Consider the following 18850-nt stretch of genomic DNA (forward strand, 5'->3'; position numbering starts at 1 on the left):
ATCTTATAATCATTTTCATCTCCATACACTAATAATTTTCCTTCGCCCTTTCGCAAGGAACTCTGGAATTTCTAATTTGTATTCAAACGTTATATTGGATTTCGATTGAAATCTATCATCACTTGTTCTAAAAACACGTGAATCAAATAGACGAGTATAGTCCATGGCATGCATGATGCATCCTTTGTGAATTGCATAAGGATCATCACTCAAAACCTTAATTTCATCAACCTTTCTCAAATCATTGAATCATTAAGCAACATGCCATGTTACATGGAATTGAAACTCCTTTCAATATAATGTTGAACCTTATAAGAATCTTATCAATATAAGTTTTTTAACCAAGCTCAAACATCCACGAGACCTGTCTCTATAGATCTCGAATCCCAAATGTACTCATCATCCTCTCCAAGGTTTTTCATACAAAATGCACTAACCTGACGCGGGTTGAAGCTAGGTCGTTGAAACTAACCCCTACCCGAGGCCAAACAAAATTTGTAAACACTCAACACACCCCTACACAAGTATAATGGTAAGTTGAGGGTAGAACCCAAAGGAATGGTGGGTGATTATCTATTGTCTATGGTTAAGCTATTCCGAAATATAATGATTGGGTGTGAATGTTATGCTAGGACAAAGACGACTAATAATCGAGAAGAAATCAAATGTAATAAACACTAGGGCTAGGATCCACATGAAATCATAACGGATTCAACTAATTAGGAGGTGAAATTGACTAAGTCAAGCTATGTAAGGGAAAATCAATCATGCAACCAAAAGAGCATATCAAGCTATTCTCCTAGAGGGCTAACTAGCGTAAACTACGATAAAATCTAGTTAGGAAACATCACAAAACACCTCAATCATGTAAATGCAAGCCACAAATCAATGGTCTATATCAATGTGAACTTACAATGCAATCTAGTGCAACAATCAAAGTTAGCTACTCTTTAATTAATCACACACATGCACATGATCATCAACCAATTTAATCACATAGTCAACTCCATTAATTTTCCCCAATTAGCTTTAATCCATTACTCATACATGCTTCACCATTACCCTAGCAAGTTATCTACTCACTAGCCATTGAAATCAAAATTAAAACAACACTAAACAACAAATTCATCATGATCAAATCAAACTAGCTAAAATCAAACACAAATCAATCAATCTTCAATCAAACTTGAACATTCAACAAACAATTGAAATCAAACTAAAGATCAAACTAAAGATTGAATTAAAGAAAAGGAAATCTTACAATCTTGATCAAAGATCAAAGGAATTAAAGAAAGCTTCAATCATCAACAACCCACCATGAATTTCTCTCAATAAAACTCAGAGTTTCTCTCTCTAAAAATCTCTCTAATTTGATCAAAAACTAATTCTAATTCTGTTCTAATTCTCTATCTTCCTATAATAAAAGGAAAAACTATATATAGGAAAGATACAAAAGAAGAGTTAGTTAGATCGTTCCAAAAGAAACCCCGGAAGGCGCGGTCGCATCAGAGGAGAGGCGCGACCGCGGGAAAAAGGGTACGGAACAGGGACCCTGGCAGGCGCGCCCGCGCCACCTAGGTGCGCGGCCGCACCTGGCAGCAGGGGAGCCCCCCTCTTCTTCTTCCAAGCTCATCCTCGTGGGCTCGACTTTATGATGATGATGAACACCAAGGTGGGCAGTCTTGAGAGGGCCTATTTTGGTGGGTTCATGGCAAAGATTACACCCCCACCGTATACGTGCACCGGTCTCTTGACTTGCTCTTTGCGTTCCTTTAAACTTGAAGCTCCGAAAGGCGAACATGAGGAATCCAAATTGATGAGAGGAAAGCTCGGGAATCCTTGGAGACACGATCATAATCTAAAAACAAAAGAATACAAACAAATAAAAGGGAAAAAGAACAAATAAACAAAGAAATGCACAAAACAAGGAAACTAACTATAGAAAGCACAAACTAACGAAATAAAGAACAAAACTAAGGAAAAAATAAGGAAAAGGGCTAATAAGAAGCATGAAAATCATCCTAAAAGAGGCCAAATGAGTACCATAAATGACACTCATCAAATTCCCCCAAGCTAAACTTTTGCTCGTCCTCGAGCAAAACAAAGCAAGAAAGAATAAGGATGAAAGACTTATTCAAAAAGAAAAAGAAAGACTTAAGATGAGAATATACACTAAGAATCACTGTCGTAGGTATCACGGTTGTTTTTAGCTACAACAAGCCATTTTAAACCCCTAGATCGCCCTAGAGGACGAGTAATGCTCTCGTAAGGGTATCCTAAGAGTTTACCCATAACTCTCCCCCAACATCCAAGAGGCAAAACCATAAAAAGAAAAGAAAAAGGGAAAAAGGGAAAACAAAACCTTTGCGAAATGGACTTACAAAGAGACTACAATGCAAATGAATGAAAATCTTTCTGAAGTAGTCAAGGTATGCACGTTCCAAGATATCCAAGGTTGATTGAAACATAAGGTATGCTAAGCATAGGAACTAGATATCACAATTCACGTTCATCCCAATCGATCTTACCGCGTTCTCCCCACTAGTCTCAAATCTCCCCTTAGCGAGCATCCCAATCATTCCTCGAAGGAACCGGAAAAAGAGATTTATTTAGGCTACTCGACAATCTTGACTATGCATCCCCTTTCCTTAGGCAATGACCCATGATTCCCTCCCCCGAATAGTGACTCAACTTCTAGGTCAAAAGGACTTTCCCAAAGGTTGTAACGTAAGGCATAAAGGGTGAAGGTAGGCTAAAATTTAAAATTTGGCGGTTTTCCTAAATAGTGAAGCAAAAGGGTGATCAATCCTCAACATCATAATCAAGAAATCACCAAACAAAAATGACAACACCCCCAAGCTTATTCAAAGCTATACTCACAAGAATATATACAAAAAGCGTAAACGCTTCCCCCCCAAGCTTAAAGGAAGCATTGTCCTCAATGCTTAGAAGGAGAAAAGAATACATCAAAATATTTTTAAAATTTTCACTTTTTTAATTTTTTGGTTATTTTTTGTTTTTGTTTTTTTTTTTGTTTTTATTTTTATTTGTAAAGCCATGCTTTGTCCTTGCCTTTTTTCTAAATTTGGACGGCTTCTTTTTTTTTATTTATAAATTGCACTTATTTGTCCATGCCTCTTTTAATGTAGGACGGCTTTTACTCGTACTCATTTGCCATTATTCACAAAGAAAACATAATCACAAGTTTGCATCAATGGAACCACATATCCCAACTATATCACCACAAACTCCTTCAAGAATGATCAATTGCTTCACAAAAACAAGAAAAGAAAGAAAATGAAACAAAAGGCCAAAGATCTAAAGATGTGGCTTGAAAAGAAGGAAATAGGCTCAAATGGTTGCAAGAAGGCAAATGTAAACCCAAAAACAAATATTAAACAAACTATCCTAAAAATGAAAAATACCACCCCGAAAAAGGTGCCTTTGTCCTCCCTAGATAGCTCGGTCCCGGGTTTAAGAATCATAAATCAAGATTTATAGATTAGGTTTGCAATAGTCAAGGATCCACGCCGCTCATACAAAATAGGTTGAAGGCTTGAAAAACGATGAACCTCACATGGATGTAGCAAAAACTCACTAGAGGTGTCAAATCGACTATAGGGAGCAACTACCAACATGCCACAATCAAGTAGAATCCGGCTTCATAATCCACCTAGTTTAAACCAACTACCCTAGCATACACCTATCCTAGAGTCAACCAAGCATAGTCTCAAACCGTGCATACCTTTACTACCTAGGAAGAAATTCATGCAAAATACAAAGTCTAATGTACAAAGTCCAATTCATAAGGAAAACAAAAATGAAAAATAAGCCTCAAAAGCATACCACAAACCAAAACAAGAACAAAGGAAAAATAAAAGAAAAGAAAAATAAAAGGAAAAGAAAAGAAAAGGAAAGCCATAGACAAAGGAAGAAAAGGAAAAATTGAGAAAGGAACTAGAAAGCGAGTCAAACAAATATATCCCAATCGACATACAAGTGATCGAATGATAACATCGTCAACGATCCCAAACACGTTACGTGTTAACAAGCAATCATCCTCGAACCGTTCAACTTCCCCTAAACTAAACCTAATCTATGCATCCAAAGAAAATAAAGAGAAAAATTATAAAGGTCTCACCGGGCTATCCATGCTTAGCATAATAAACAAAGGTGAAAGAAAGAACCACCATCGTTGCGCTCCAAAATCGTAAGCATCATCAAAAAGCCGTGTGAGAACAAGAAAAGTAAAAGAAGCTATAAACAAAGAAAAAGGTTAGTAACTTCAAAACAAAAGAAAAAGATACTAAAAAGTAAAACTAAACTAAGCTAACAAAAACATTCAACAACTGAGCAAAATTAGGCTAACAAAAACTAAAACGGAAAGTAAAGAAAAACTAAGTAAACAAATAAACAACTAACTAACTAAAAGGTACTAAACTACAAGTTTTGGATTCAAAGGGATTTAGATTCAAGGGTTTTGGATATAAGGGAGCAAGAAACAATCAACATCATCACAAGGAAATCATCACAACAACAATGGCAAAACAAACTCATGGGACTAGTAACAAACAACAACAAGACTAGAGACCAAGATAAGGAAACCATCATGCAAGAGGCAATTAAAATTCAAGGTATGCAACAACAACAAATATTGGCAACCGAGATACAAAGAATTTCCACCAAGCTAAACATGAATACATCTCAACATCCCAACAATACAAATCAAGCACATAAACATAAGGGATGGAGGTAAGAGGCACAAAAGAGAGGGACCTAAGACTCATCATTACCACCACCACTTGGCCCGGCCTCATTAGAATCATTGTTGCCCATGTAGTTATCGAAGGTTGGGGGTGAGTAAGGAGCCCAACCTCCGGTGAATCCCTCGGGCCAACCATAATGCCCCTTGAAGTTATCTTGTTGCCAAGGGGCAAGAGGTGTGAATTGCTCGGGCAAGGTGAGCTCAAATGGATGATTAGGGTGCACATAGGAGTAATTAGGGTCACCCCTATAGTCACACCCTCCGGGAGCACGGTAATCGTAGTTACCACGCTCGTCCGGGGTAAGAATGGGGCTCGGTACCTGGCTCTAAAGGCCCTTGCCAATAAGGATGCCCATGCGAAGGTATAGGACCTTGCTGGGGCGGAAAGTAAGGATAGTTAACCGGGGGAGTGATGCTCCCTCGGTTAACCTCCGCATCATAAAGTTGTTGTTGTTGAATGAACATACCTTGTTGCATTTCGGAAATACCTCGCATATGGGAGTAGAGGGCCTCAAAATCTTGGTCATACATGCCCTCCAAGTGGATTTGTAACCCACTCATTTGGTTACTAAGGGCCTCCAAGTCGAGGCTAGCAAATTGAGGTTGTTGCGTTTGCCCTTGATGTTGTTGTTTTTGTTGTTGTTGTTGACGTTGTTGTTGTTGTTGTTGATGATGCTGTTGTTGTTCTTCCTCAACTTCTTCTTCTTCTTCTTCTTCTTCTTCTTCTTCTTCTTCTTCTTCTTCTTCTTCTTCTTCTTCTTCTTCTTCTTCTTCTTCTTCTTCTTCTTCTTCTTCTTCTTCTTCTTCTTCTTCTTCTTCTTCTTCCTCATCGGAGTTAAAGAATGGGCAGCGGAAGCTCTTGGGACATGCCACACATTAAGGGTGTCCGTCCGGTGAAGAGATGTCAAAGATGGGTTGGGAAGGTAGCACCAATGCTTGTTATCCCGAAGCCACTCATAATTTCCCTCCTTATAATGTTTGGAGATAAATTGAATTTGCCCCGATTGTTTCATATCAAGGTACACGGAGTCGGCATCTCCAACCGGCTTGCAATAAGGCAAATGATGATCAAGGTGGAGGTTGGTCAAGAGCCTAGTGACCATTCCCCCACAAGGAATCTCCCCGGTGTCCCGGTCTTGCAAGGCTACACAATAGGTGGCAAAAATGTACCCCAAGTTCAACCGGCCACGATATTCTCCTCTAGTGGCCAACCAAAGAATTTTGAGCTTCAATTTGCTCATCTTGCCCAACTCTTGCTTGGGGAAAATCGAGTACCCCAAAAGACGGTGAACAACCCGAAGACAAGGTTGGTAGACATTGCTAATCTTGGCCCGCTTGGTGACAAACTCACCACATCCGGAGATATCGTCCCACCAAGAATCCTGATCATACTCCTAAAAAATATAAGGCTCTAGATCCAAAATGTCACCATGAGGATCAAAATCTAGAGCGGCATTGAATTGCTCTAAGGAGAGGTCGAAGAAGCTAAAATTTGGCATTGAACCCTATATTGACCCTCTACGGGAACTATCTCAACTGAAGCAAAGAATTCGAGAGTGGGCTCAACATAGGTGTAATAGCTACGGGAGATGAATGTGCCCATTTGTAGGTTGATCAACAACTCCCTTACATCCTCATCAATCCCCAATGCGGACATGTCGGATTGAAAGTAGTGTCTTGTGGATTTGAGGGAGCGGTTTTCTTTTAGTTTATGGTACCAGTTCTTGTGTTTTTGATCGTTGAGTTTTCTTTTGGGTGGTGGAGTAGGGTTACGTGTTTGGGAGGAGGATGTGCTTGGGGTAGGTTCATCAGTGGAAGCGTTTGTTTTGCGTTTCTTAACAAGGTTTTTAAGGACTCTCGACATGATGAATTTCAAGTGCAAGGATCACAGAAAACCAATCACAAAATTCCCACAACAATCCGCAAAATCTCCAACCAAGAACTTCAATATCCACAAATCACAATTCCAATCCAAATTACCAAACAACACCAAACATCCAACAATTTCTTCCCAAACAATCCACAATCACAAGAAGAACCACCAATACCACAATAGCACCTTACTACCCACATACCAAAATTCAAATTCCAAAATTCTCAACAAAATTGCTCACAAATGCTACAAAATCAACAAACAACACAATGTGAGGTAAAATCAAACAACAAACAACTCAAATAATCAACCAAAAACCAATATCAATTATCAAAATCATCAAAGTTGGTACTACCACTATTCATGCTCATGAACAAATCAAAACTTGCAAATATATGACATAACTGAGCAATTAAAAGCTAGAGAAGATGATTATACCATATATGAAGCAAGATTGAACCACTTTTAACCACCAATATCCACCAAATAGAAAAACCCCAAATTGTACCCAAGTATGGATGAGAGAGATTGGAGGTTTAATTTGATGAAAGTAGTATGAATTTGATGATTTGGATGGAAATGTAGAAGGTTTTAGTGAATTTGGAGTGAAAATTTGAGTGATTTGAGTTGAAATTTTGATGAGTTGTTGAAGGTAGTGGTGCGGTTTTGAGGGTTTGAGGATGATGGGGGTCAAAACTATGAAGGAGGAATAAGGGGAAATGAGAGAAGAAAGGAAGGAAGGAAGATAAAGAAGAGGCTCGGGCTAATGCGCGCCCGCACCAGCCAGGTGCGCGGCCGCACCAGCTGGATGCGCGCCCGCACCAGACAGGTGCGCGGCCGCACCAAATGCGTGCGCGCCCGCACCTGAGCCCAGCCTAGGTCTATATTCTTATTTTTTTAAGCTCTTGGTGCGTTCATTGGTGGGTACACGAATAATAATGATGATAAACACCAACATAGGAAGTAACAAAATCCCGTTTTAGTGGGTTTAAAACTAGGATTTCATGAACCCACCATAAGAACCCACCAAGTGCAAACTTCCTTCAACTTTAAAGCATAAAATCCCTAACTTACCTCACCAAGATTCTTACCCTTTTACCTCAAATTTCGATAAAATCGAGTATAATCACATCAAAAACCACAAAACACCTTCTCATTCTTCATGCTCACTTAATGAAATCCAATCCCAAAAATGCAACCTACAAATCCAATCAAGTAGAAAAGTGAAAGAAAAGAAAATAAAAGAAGGAAAAATAAGAGAAATTCAAAAATAAAAAAGAAAAGTTAGAAATCTCCGGGTTGCCTCCTGGGAAGCGCTTGCTTATGGTCCTAAGCTCGACCCTTCCTCCAAATCATGGAGGGTCAAAGAACACCACCTTCTTCAAGGTAGAAACCTCTTTTTGTTGCTTGATGAAACTTCCTTCAAATACTTTCCAATTGCAAATTTTTCTTTCCGTAACTTCTTTCTCTCTCTCTTCTTCTTAGAATCACGAGCTTTTTTCTTTGGCTTGTTGCTTATTGTAGATGGTTTCTCTCCATCCATAATCATGGAAACATCCTCTCCATATTGAGGATAGAGCTCAAACCAATGAGGGATTTCAACTTCCTCCTCCTCCGTTAGCTTGGGAATCATCATTTTCTCTTCACTTACCTTCTTGCCATCAAAACTTGAAAGAACATCATAACAATTCTCAAGAACATCGTTAGTTTAAGAATTAATCATGCACACATTATCAATAGAGCGAGGGGAATTAGCACACATAATTTCTTGCACAAGAGAAAAAGACTCATGCATTGGTTTCAACTCAAAGCTTTCCTCTTTCTTACCAATTCTCAAGGTAATACAGCCTCCTTTCACATCTATTAAGGCTCCCGAAGTGGCTAAGAAAGGTCTTCCTAAAATGATAGGGATATAATCATCTTCCGCAATCTCAAGAACAATGAAATCAACGGCAATAGCGAACCCTCCTATATTAAGAGGAACATCCTCAACTCTCCCCCTTGGAATCATAATAGTCCGATCGGCCAATTGAAGGGTTATGTTAGATGGGAGTAGCTCACCTAGCTTGAGTTTCTTAAAAATGGAATAAGGCATGACTCTTACACTAGCTCCAAGATCACAAAAAGCATTATTAAACATTTTCCTTTTGATCTCACATGGAATAGAGAAGTTTTCCGGATCCTCCATTTTCTTGGGCAACTCATTATGAATGAAAGCACTACAACAACTCCCAACTTCAACCGAATCAACTTCATTGCACATTCTCTTCCCACTCAAAATCTCCTTAAGGAACTTAGAGTACCTAGGCATTTGGGTAATTGCATCGGTGAAGGGGATAGATTGGTGAACTTCCTTGAGCATAGCAATAAACTTTCCAAATTGCTCATCAATTTTGTGCCTCAAGAATTTTTAAGGGTATGGAAGGTCGGGTCTCCGCACTTCCTCACGCTCTTTCTCACTACTCCTTTTTTTCTCTTGCACCTCCTCATAACTCACACTCTTAGACTCTACCTTCTCAACTTCCACTCTTGGTTCACTCCTCTCCTCATCCTCCTCAATGGACCTAGAAGCTCCCTCATTAAGAACTCTCCCACTCCTAGTGGTGATAGAACAAACGGGTTTCTTAGGTTCCACTCCTTGAGAAGGCAAAGAGGATGGACTAGCACAATCCTTTAGAGTGTTGGCTAGTTGGGTTATTTGTGTCTCAAGAATTTTGTTATGAGTCATCATCTCATTAAATTTCTTGTCACTCACCGCCATATATGTGTTGATGATCTTGGTTTGGTTATCAATCATTTCTTCCAAATTTGTCTTAAATGATGATGGTTGGGAATAAGAATTTTCACCATTGCCTTGAGGCTTTGGAGCAAAACCGGGTGGGGGTCCCCTTTGGTTGTTATTTTGAAAACTTCCTTGATTTTGGTTGTTGTTCCAATTGCCACGGCCTTGATTATTGCCACCATTATGGTAATGATTACCATAGCCTTGAGATTGACTTTGGTTACCATACCCATGGCTCGGGTTTTGATTACTATATCCTTGGTTGTTATAGTTACCTCGAAAACCTTGGTTTCCTTGGTTCCTATAGCCTCCATTGTTGTAGTTATCGAAACCACCTTGGGGGTGAGAATTCCTATTACTAAAATTCTTAGGTCCATCAAACCTTTGACCACCGTTGACATTAGACACAAAGTTCACATGTTCACATTCATTAATTTCAACATCATCACATCCATCAACAAAAGTTTGAGAACACATGGAAGAGTCATGATCATAAGATACACAAGAATCACAAAATAGACAACCACTTGGCATGTTATTGGAAGTAGAAGGACAAGAGTTAGAAAATGAACCTCTCCCTTTAGATTGGGAAGGAAGACTCAATGAATTCGTAGAAACACTCTCAAGCTTTGCTTTGATCGACGTCACTTCCTTCCCTAGATTTGAAATTTGGGAAGACAAGTTGTTAATTGCATTGAGATGATCCACCGAATAAACCGCCGAGTCACTCTTGCTCGTAGATTTCTCTCTCCTTCTTGCCAATCTCTATAGTATCTCACCACATCCTCAATTATGTCAACTACCTCTTCTTCCGTCCTATTCATTATAGGACCTCCGGCTCCTTCATCTAGGCATGACTTGCCTTGAGCACTCAAGCCTCCATAGAAAACTTGTATCACTTGATAGGTAGGAATTCCATGATGTGGACACTCTCTTTGGTACTCGTTGTACCTCTCCCATGCTTCATAGAGATTCTCATTAGGCCTTTGTTTGAATCCTTGGATCAAGGCTCTAGATAGCCTTCGCCGCCTTCTTTTGTGGGTAAAAGCGAGACAAGAAAGCTTTGGTGACTTCATTCCATGTCCTAAGGGAATTTGGCTTAACCTCCTTATCCAACCACTCTAAGCATGACCAATAAGAGAAAAGGGAAACAACTTTAGCCAAATAAACTCTTGAGAAATTCCGTTCACCTTGATAGTATTACAATACTTCTCAAATTCCTTTAGGTGATTCAACGGGCTCTCACTCTTGGCTCCACTAAATTGCCTCCATTCTATCAAAGTAATCATGGCCGGTCTAATTTCAAAATCGTTCGCCGGTGTTGTAGGTGGAGCAATGCCACTCTCAAACCTATAAGCACCGGGAATTCCCATGGCTTCTCTCTTAGATTCTCTCCCATTCTACTCTTGGATTCTCTTCCATGGCTTGCTCTTCTTCTTCCTCAAATTCTTCTTTACTTGAGGAACTTAGGCTCAAAGATCGGTTGGCTACCCTTCTTCGTGAAAGAGTTCTTTTAATTTCCGGATCCAAAGGAACTAAGGTCCTAACACGAGTTCTACTATGCATGCGAAAGCTCAAAAGAAATTGTTAGTAACACGGCTACAAGTTTAGCCTAAAAGAAAGAAGAAAAATATTTTTGTATTTTTTTTTGAATAAGATGGAATAGACTCAACAACAATAAAAAATCACAACGCCATTCCCCGGCAACGGCGCCATTTTGACGCGGGTTGAAGCTAGGTCGTTGAAACTAACCCCTACCCAAGGCCAAACAAAATTTGTAAACACTCAACACACCCCTACAGAAGTATAATGGTAAGTTGAGGGTCGAACCCAAAGGAATGGTGGGCGATTATCTATTGTCTATGGTCAAGCTATTCTAAAATGTAATGATTAGGTGTGAATGTTATGCTAGGACAAAGACGACAAATAAACGAGAAGAAATCAAATGTAATAAACACTAGGGATAGGATCCACATGTAATCATAACGGATTCAACTAATTGGGAGGTGAAATTGACTAAGTCAAGCTATGTAAGGAAAAATCAATCATGCAACCAAAACAACATATCAAGCTATTCTCCTAGAGGTCTAACTAGCGTCAACTACGATAAACTCTAGCTAGGAAACATCACAAAACACCTCAATCGTGTAAATGCAAGCCACAAATCAATGGTCCGTATCAATGTGAACTTACAATGCAATCTAGTGCAACAATCAAAGTTAGCTACTCTTTAATTAATCACACACATGCACATGATCATCAACCAATTTAATCACATAGTCAGCTCCATCAATTTTCCCCAATTAGCTTTAATCCATTACTCACACATGCTTCACCATTACCCTAGCAAGCTATCTACTCACTAGCCATTGAAATCAAAATCAAAACAACACTAAGCAACAAATTCATCATGATCAAATCAAACAAGCTAAAATCAAACACAAATCAATTAATCTTCACTCAAACTTGAACATTCAACAAACAATTGAAATCAAACTAAAGATTGAATTAAAGAAAAGGAAATATTACAATCTTGATCAAAGATCAAAGGAATTAAGGAAAGCTTCAATCATCAACAATCCACCATGAAATTCTCTTACTAAAACCTAGAGTTTCTCTCTCTAAAAATCTCTCTAATTTGATCAAAAACTAATTCTAATTCTGTTCTAATTCGCTCTCTTCCTAAAATAGAAGGAAAAATATATATAGGAAGGATATAAAAGAAGAGTTAGTTAGATCGTCCCAAAAGAAACCTCGGAAGGCGCGGTCGCATCAGAGGAGAGGCGTGGCCGCGGGAAAAAGGGTATGGAACAGGGACCCTGGCAGGCGCGCCCGCGCCACCCAGGTGTGCGGCCGCACCACCCTCGTGTGCGCCCGCACCTGGCAGCAGGGGAGCTCCCCTCTTCTTCTTCCAAGCTCATCATCGTGGGCTTGACTTTATAATGATGATGAACACCAAGGTGGGCAGTCTTGAGAGGGCCTATTTTGGTGGGTTCATGGCAAAGATTACGCCCCCACCGCATACGTGCACCGATCTCTTGACTTGCTCTTTGCATTCCTTTAAACTTGAAGCTCCGAAAGGCGAACATGAGGCATCCAATTTGATGAGAGGAAAGCTCGGGAATCCTTGGAGACACGATCATAACCTAAAAATAAACGAAAACAAACAAATAAAAGGGAAAAAGAACAAATAAACAAAGAAATGCACAAAACAAGGAAACTAACTATGGAAAGCACAAACTAACGAAATAAAGAACAAAACTAAGGAAAAACTAAGGAAAAGGGATAATAAGAAGCATGAAAATCATCCTAAAAGAGGCCAAATGAGTGCCATAAATGATACTCATCATAACCATCACTTGACTATTCAAGCAATGAATAATTGCTCTTTGTACTAGACCAAGAAGACTTCATAGCTCCCACTAAACATCTTGTATACACAAGACCTTTTTCTTAATTTTACGAGAACATAAAACGATTTGATTAAATCACAAAATTAAGAACACTACTCCATGATGCTATGCATCCCTAGGATTATTGGATTTTCAAACTTTTGATTGTATCATATACAAATCTTATTTCATGAACAATTTCAAGAAAGCGTTTTGAAATCCATCTACCAAATCTCATAAGGTAGTAATCACTAAAATATCTTTAATAGATCTTTGCAACATAACTAATGTAAAGGTTTCATCGTAGTCACAGTCATACTATGAATTTGGTGAATCCCGTAACAAGTCTTTGCTTTGTTTAGAAAACATTTTTCTTCCTTGTCTGCTTTGCTTACAATGAGTCTTACTCAATTAGGCAAATTATTCAAGTGTCATACACTTGCTTACAGATTTAGAATCTATTTCAGATTTCTTGGTTTTAAACCACTTAGAGTCATAAACTTGTCAAATCATCTTTATTACTTGCATAATCATCATGTTCCAAAATGAATATTTTAGAACTTTTAGTCAATATGAAATCATATTTCTTTGGCTAAGTTTTACGTATGCTAGTCATCATTATGGGTTTGATGCAAAAATTGAAACTCATATAACAACTTTGTTTAGTTTTCAATCAGAAATGACAATAGAGGATTTGCACTTGGAATGTACTACCTTCGACACACGGTTATTAATCCCATTACACATAATGAGACCACGCGTTTTCATTTGTAACATGAGGTGAACCATGCTCATATTGTTGCTTTTATTCGATTACTTCTCGAATTTCTTCAAGATTTTCGAATTCACTTTTCTTGAAATTTTCAAGGCTCTCAAACTTTTCAAGATTTTTATACTCCCACTTGCCTTTTGAGGAGGCACATTTAGCATAGGTTGAACCAACCATGGTTTGAGCCATGTTTGTTTATTTCTTTTCTCGAACTCTTTCGAGATTTATACTACTCCCACTTGACCTTTTGGAACAATTTTCATAAGGGCACCTACTTGAGCAACAAACATTTTGTGCTAAGTATGGTTGTGTAGTAGTACCCCGTGCTCTATGTAGGAATCGAACGTGTATCAAACAATTTAATACAGCTTTTATTCCTTGCTTTGTAGAAAGACTTTAGAAGAACTTTTCTTATCCATATCACATATGAAAGCTTTGCTACATTTTGATTTGACCAATGTTTCTTTGTTTAGTTTTGTAGCTTATCTTAAAAGTATTTCCCTTGAACAATGGTTAGAAGATAAGTAATTTTCATCCATTATCAATATATATCTGATATAGATTGATAGCTCCCTTCATAAACACTTCACAAGGTTTTCTTTCAGAGTTTGTCGTAAAACGTTTTCACAACTCTTGGATGTTCATCAAGGTCTTGACTTAAATTCTCATTATTACGATCATATCGCAATACTTTGAATGTGTTGCCAATTATATGTCTTGACTTAAATTTTCACAATTACAATCATATTGTAATGTAATCATTATCTTGTCAAGTTGATACTGAACTTCATACTGAACATTTTGAATTTTTTAAAGTTTTCACTCTTATGCTTCAACTAAGCACAAGTAGTGATCGTATCACAAATGAAGTTTCATTGTTCGTCTCTAGCCTTTGAACCTTTGGTTTTCGTACATCAATATGTATTCGACCTCGAGTTCGCATCATCATTTCTCAAAATGGTGACTTTTTAAAATTTCAAATTAGAATGATTACATATATCAATGGATTCATAATCTAATGATATTGAAAGTCCATCCCTTTGGATCTTTTGGATGCAATGTTCATTTTTGTTCTAATTATTTGACATTTTAGAGACAATTTATATATAGAAATGGTTTAATTAATTCTATCATATAGAACTTTAAACTTATTTAGCAATTCAAAACACATTATGACTCAATGGAGCATAGAATAACATTTATTCCATGTTTTTGAATCTTCGATGCTTAGTCATTACTAACATTGAATGGTGTTTTGATAATGGCAAGAATGAATAACATTTACTTAATTCTAGCCAATAACAAGGTAAGGTTAAATATAGGTTGTACTTGTAAAGTTACAACTTTTGCTTCCAGACTTATAGATTATACTTGTGAAGTAGCAACATTTTCTTCTAAACTTGTAGATTTATTTCTCCTTTAGCCATACCTCTTCATTGAGTTCAACCTCATTCTCAATGAGAGAGAACTAAACAAGACATCATATGTCCAAGATGTAGCATTATGCTAAATTAATTTCTATAATATACTTCTTAAATTGGAACATTTCCATTCTTTTACCTTCCAACTATATGAGGTAGTTTCTAATCAATTGGAATCGGTCCATTTAATTTGAAACAATTGTTGTTCACAACAACTTTTCGCATGTAAGCAGTTCTAGGTTTGAGAAGTAGCAACTTGTTTGCATTTCTTAACTCCTTAATGCAATCCTCATATATTCCTAAACCTTTCCCATTTGAGCCACTTAGAACACTTCTCTTAGGTTCAAAATGATGCTTTGCTTAACTACTTTAAGCACTTTTCATGATTTTGCTAAGTCTTATTCAATCATTATTCATATTAGAGTTTAATCAACCATTTAACTCTATATGAAATGGATGAAGAATAATGTCATTTGATCAACTTTTGATCATAGAGATTTCCAATCACTTTCTTATATTCAATCATATTGAAGATAAGAGATTTTATTGGACTTCTATACTTGTCTTTTAGAGGGTTTGTACCTCCCATCTAATTATATCCCTTGAAACACTTTTCAAAATGAAGATGTGTTGGCATTTTACTCAAATATTTTGAATAAAACCAACCTTAGACCTGTGACATGGTTTTTCTAAAACTTGCCTTTTAGAACCATTTTATCAAAATTGGAAATAGGTTTATGGATTATCTTTTAACCTTTTGAGAACGTTTCTCAACTTTATTTTCAATCGAGGAGATTATTTATAATAATAAAATTAGAACGACATGTTACTTATAAGTAAACTCAAAATTCAATTAAATTATGTTTAATAAAAAATTTAAAGTGCCATAAGCGAATTAAATTAGCAACTTTAAAGCATTTATTCAATATTAATTGATCCCTATTGAATTAAATGATTCCAAGACCCTTTATTTGTGTAATAGTTGACCGGACTGAGGCCCTACCATCAAGCATTACATTTTCAAGGTGAGTAAACTCTTTACTGATTACAACTCTTTGTAACTCTTGGTTGAATAATTAATCATCACATGTTTAATTATTACCCTTAGCTTCAAGGTTCTAAACCCTTTAGGTAACCTTGTTGAGTATAACCAATCAAAAGCGTAGAACGTGATCTACCCCCACTCCCCAAAGATATAATATGACACCCAGCTGAGGCATGACCCATCATAAATATCAAAGGTTTCATCGGGTTTTTAATTGGAAAAGCGACCTCAATATTACCGAGACCTAGATTTATTATGTTGTGATTAAATAGTGAACTCTAGCGCATCATCACAAAACATCAATAAAATCTGACATGCATAAAATACTGAATGCATAAACAAGACATAGCATGGCCCCCAATCCTAATAAAACTAATAAAGTAAATGCTCCCACTTGAATCATCATGGATCTCATCCACCTTGCTCCTTTGTGCCTTCACTTCATGGGCTTCTTGGATTAACTACAACCTGTAATTTTACTCTATTCTATCTACTACTTAAATAAATTGAAATAAAATTACAAAAATACTTTATCAGTACATAGATCGTACTTAGATTACAAAAATAAATCACGATGCGCAGATCGTATTTAGGAATCTACTGGGCCATACTAGTCATTATATAGCAGTAAATAATATCATATATTATAAAGTGCCACATAATAAATCACTCATCATGCTTTCCTAAACTACAACATCGAATGATCATAATTAAGGAAACATGGGATCTAAATATCTCATATTTTAATTAATGCAATTAGATAATATCATATATTATTCATGATTATCAATAAAATATCATATATTTTAAATTAGTCATGAGACAAAACCAAATCTTATTTTAATCTTAAAAGGTAAATCATATTTATCTTCAAAGATTATCCTAACAAATTTAGGAAATTCTATCATAATTACTAGCCAATCAAAAAATTTTAAATCAATTATATCCAAAAATTAATTATGGGATAATCACATTATTTAAATCAATTTTTATTCTTTTGGAATATGCTCAGAATATCCTAATCAATCTTATCCAAAATTAACCACTTTAATTATGGATAATTATCAAAATCAACTTTTGAAATTTGATATATCCCCAAAATAAAATAAGATTTTATTTTGAAAATATCTTTAAAACAAAATAATTTAATAAAACAATTTTTTTTTTTTAAAACTGCTGCCACGTTAGTGATAAGTGACTTTTATGTCACTTTTAGGGGTGCTTATTGAATACTTTTCCGGCTTATTTCAATAATTAAGCTCATTTTATCCTTTATTTCTATTATTTTGCTTATTCTCGTCTTTTATCTTTTTATTTGAGTATTTTGTAGTTTTTAGTTTAATTTAGATTAACTTAGTTAACAATTTCTCGCTTCTCTCGTTTTACTTATTTTCTTTTAGTTTCTAGTTTGTTTTATTTTATTTTATTTTATTTCATTTTATTTTATTATTTCTTTAGTTTTAGCATTTTATTTTACTTTATTTATCTTATTTTATTTTATCTTATTTTATTTTAGTTTTTGTCCCTATTTCTCTCGGTTTTCTTGGTTTGTGTAGGATTGTGCTCGGAGGTCCAAGGTTCGAGGTTCAATATACGTGTCTCAAGTTTTGAGTCATAAATGGAGTCTCGAATTCACGCCAAACATCATTCACAAGCTGCTGCCCCTAACCAACCCCCTGCTGCCAGCTTATCATACACCCTACCATCACCTAAACCTACACCACACACTCTTCACCTCACTTCCCCTGCTCCCAGCTTCCTCACGTATTCCCACACCTCCAATCACCACCACGCAAACCACCAGCCTCCTACAGCAGCACTGCCCAGCCGCGCAACATCTGCCGCCACCCTCACTTAACCACCATTTGCAACCTCACGCACCTAGCAACACCAAATCAACAACCAATTCCTAACCATAGCTCCCACAACAACCAATTAACCACCATTTCACACCCCCTGTTCCACCGTCACACCACTCACGCGCAAACCGCCGCAACCAATTCACCACCTCACCAACACTCCTCTGTTCCAGCCGCAACTCACACCAGCCCACAGCCACCTCCAGCAACCAAGCACATCAACATCAACCACCTGCGAACCTCCACCATCAACCACCCATCAATTCGACTCCACCAGCCACCTCACCCTACTCGTACCACCTCAACTCAGCGCACCCAAACCACTTGAACCACCAACACCACCGCAACAACCAATTCCCACGCTCCCTCACTTCACGCAACCACCAATTACTAACCCAATCAACTCCAACCACCTAGGCGCACCAATTCCAGCCCACATCACCCCACGTAATTTGCCCACAATCAACCACCAAACTTCAACCCAATTACTCACCAATTAAGCCACGCAACTCACAGCAACTCAAACTCACAGAGAAACCATTTTGCGGCCGCGCAACCCTGTCAAAAAGCGCACAAAATGGAGTCTAAAATCAGAGTTTTTTTTTGGTTTTTAGTTTAGTTATTTTAATTGTTTTATTTAGTTTGATTTCTTTTTATTTTCTTTTATTTTATTTTTATTTAACTTGTATTATAAATACCTCCTTTGGGGTTATTTTCTAACAACTTTCAATCAACATTTTATTTTAGATAGATTAGATTAGTTTAGCCTATATTTTCTCTCTCTTAGGGTTAGATTAGGATTTTCTCTCTCTAGTTTAGGAGTAGTGTAGAGAGAGAAAGCTTGGATTTATGTGGAGTTTTTGAGAGGTTGAAAAAGCAACTTTGTGGAACTTCTTCTCATCTATTCAATGAGCATTTTCTAACTTTCTCTCATCTTTATTTCT

The 18850-nt window shown here is 37.1% G+C and overlaps 1 protein-coding gene across 1 annotated transcript; it reads right to left on the minus strand.

The window, feature by feature from the left end:
• Positions 1 to 9048: 9048 nt before the first annotated feature.
• LOC110686797 (uncharacterized protein DDB_G0287625-like) lies at positions 9049 to 9954 on the minus strand. The gene has a single exon (XM_021863386.1). It carries the CDS (start codon positions 9952 to 9954, stop codon positions 9049 to 9051), a length of 906 nt encoding a protein of 301 aa, XP_021719078.1.
• Between the last annotated feature and the right edge of the window lie 8896 nt (positions 9955 to 18850).

The sequence above is a fragment of the Chenopodium quinoa genome, unplaced genomic scaffold (genome assembly GCF_001683475.1).
Source record: "Chenopodium quinoa cultivar QQ74 unplaced genomic scaffold, ASM168347v1, whole genome shotgun sequence".
Lineage (NCBI taxonomy): Eukaryota > Viridiplantae > Streptophyta > Magnoliopsida > Caryophyllales > Amaranthaceae > Chenopodium > Chenopodium quinoa.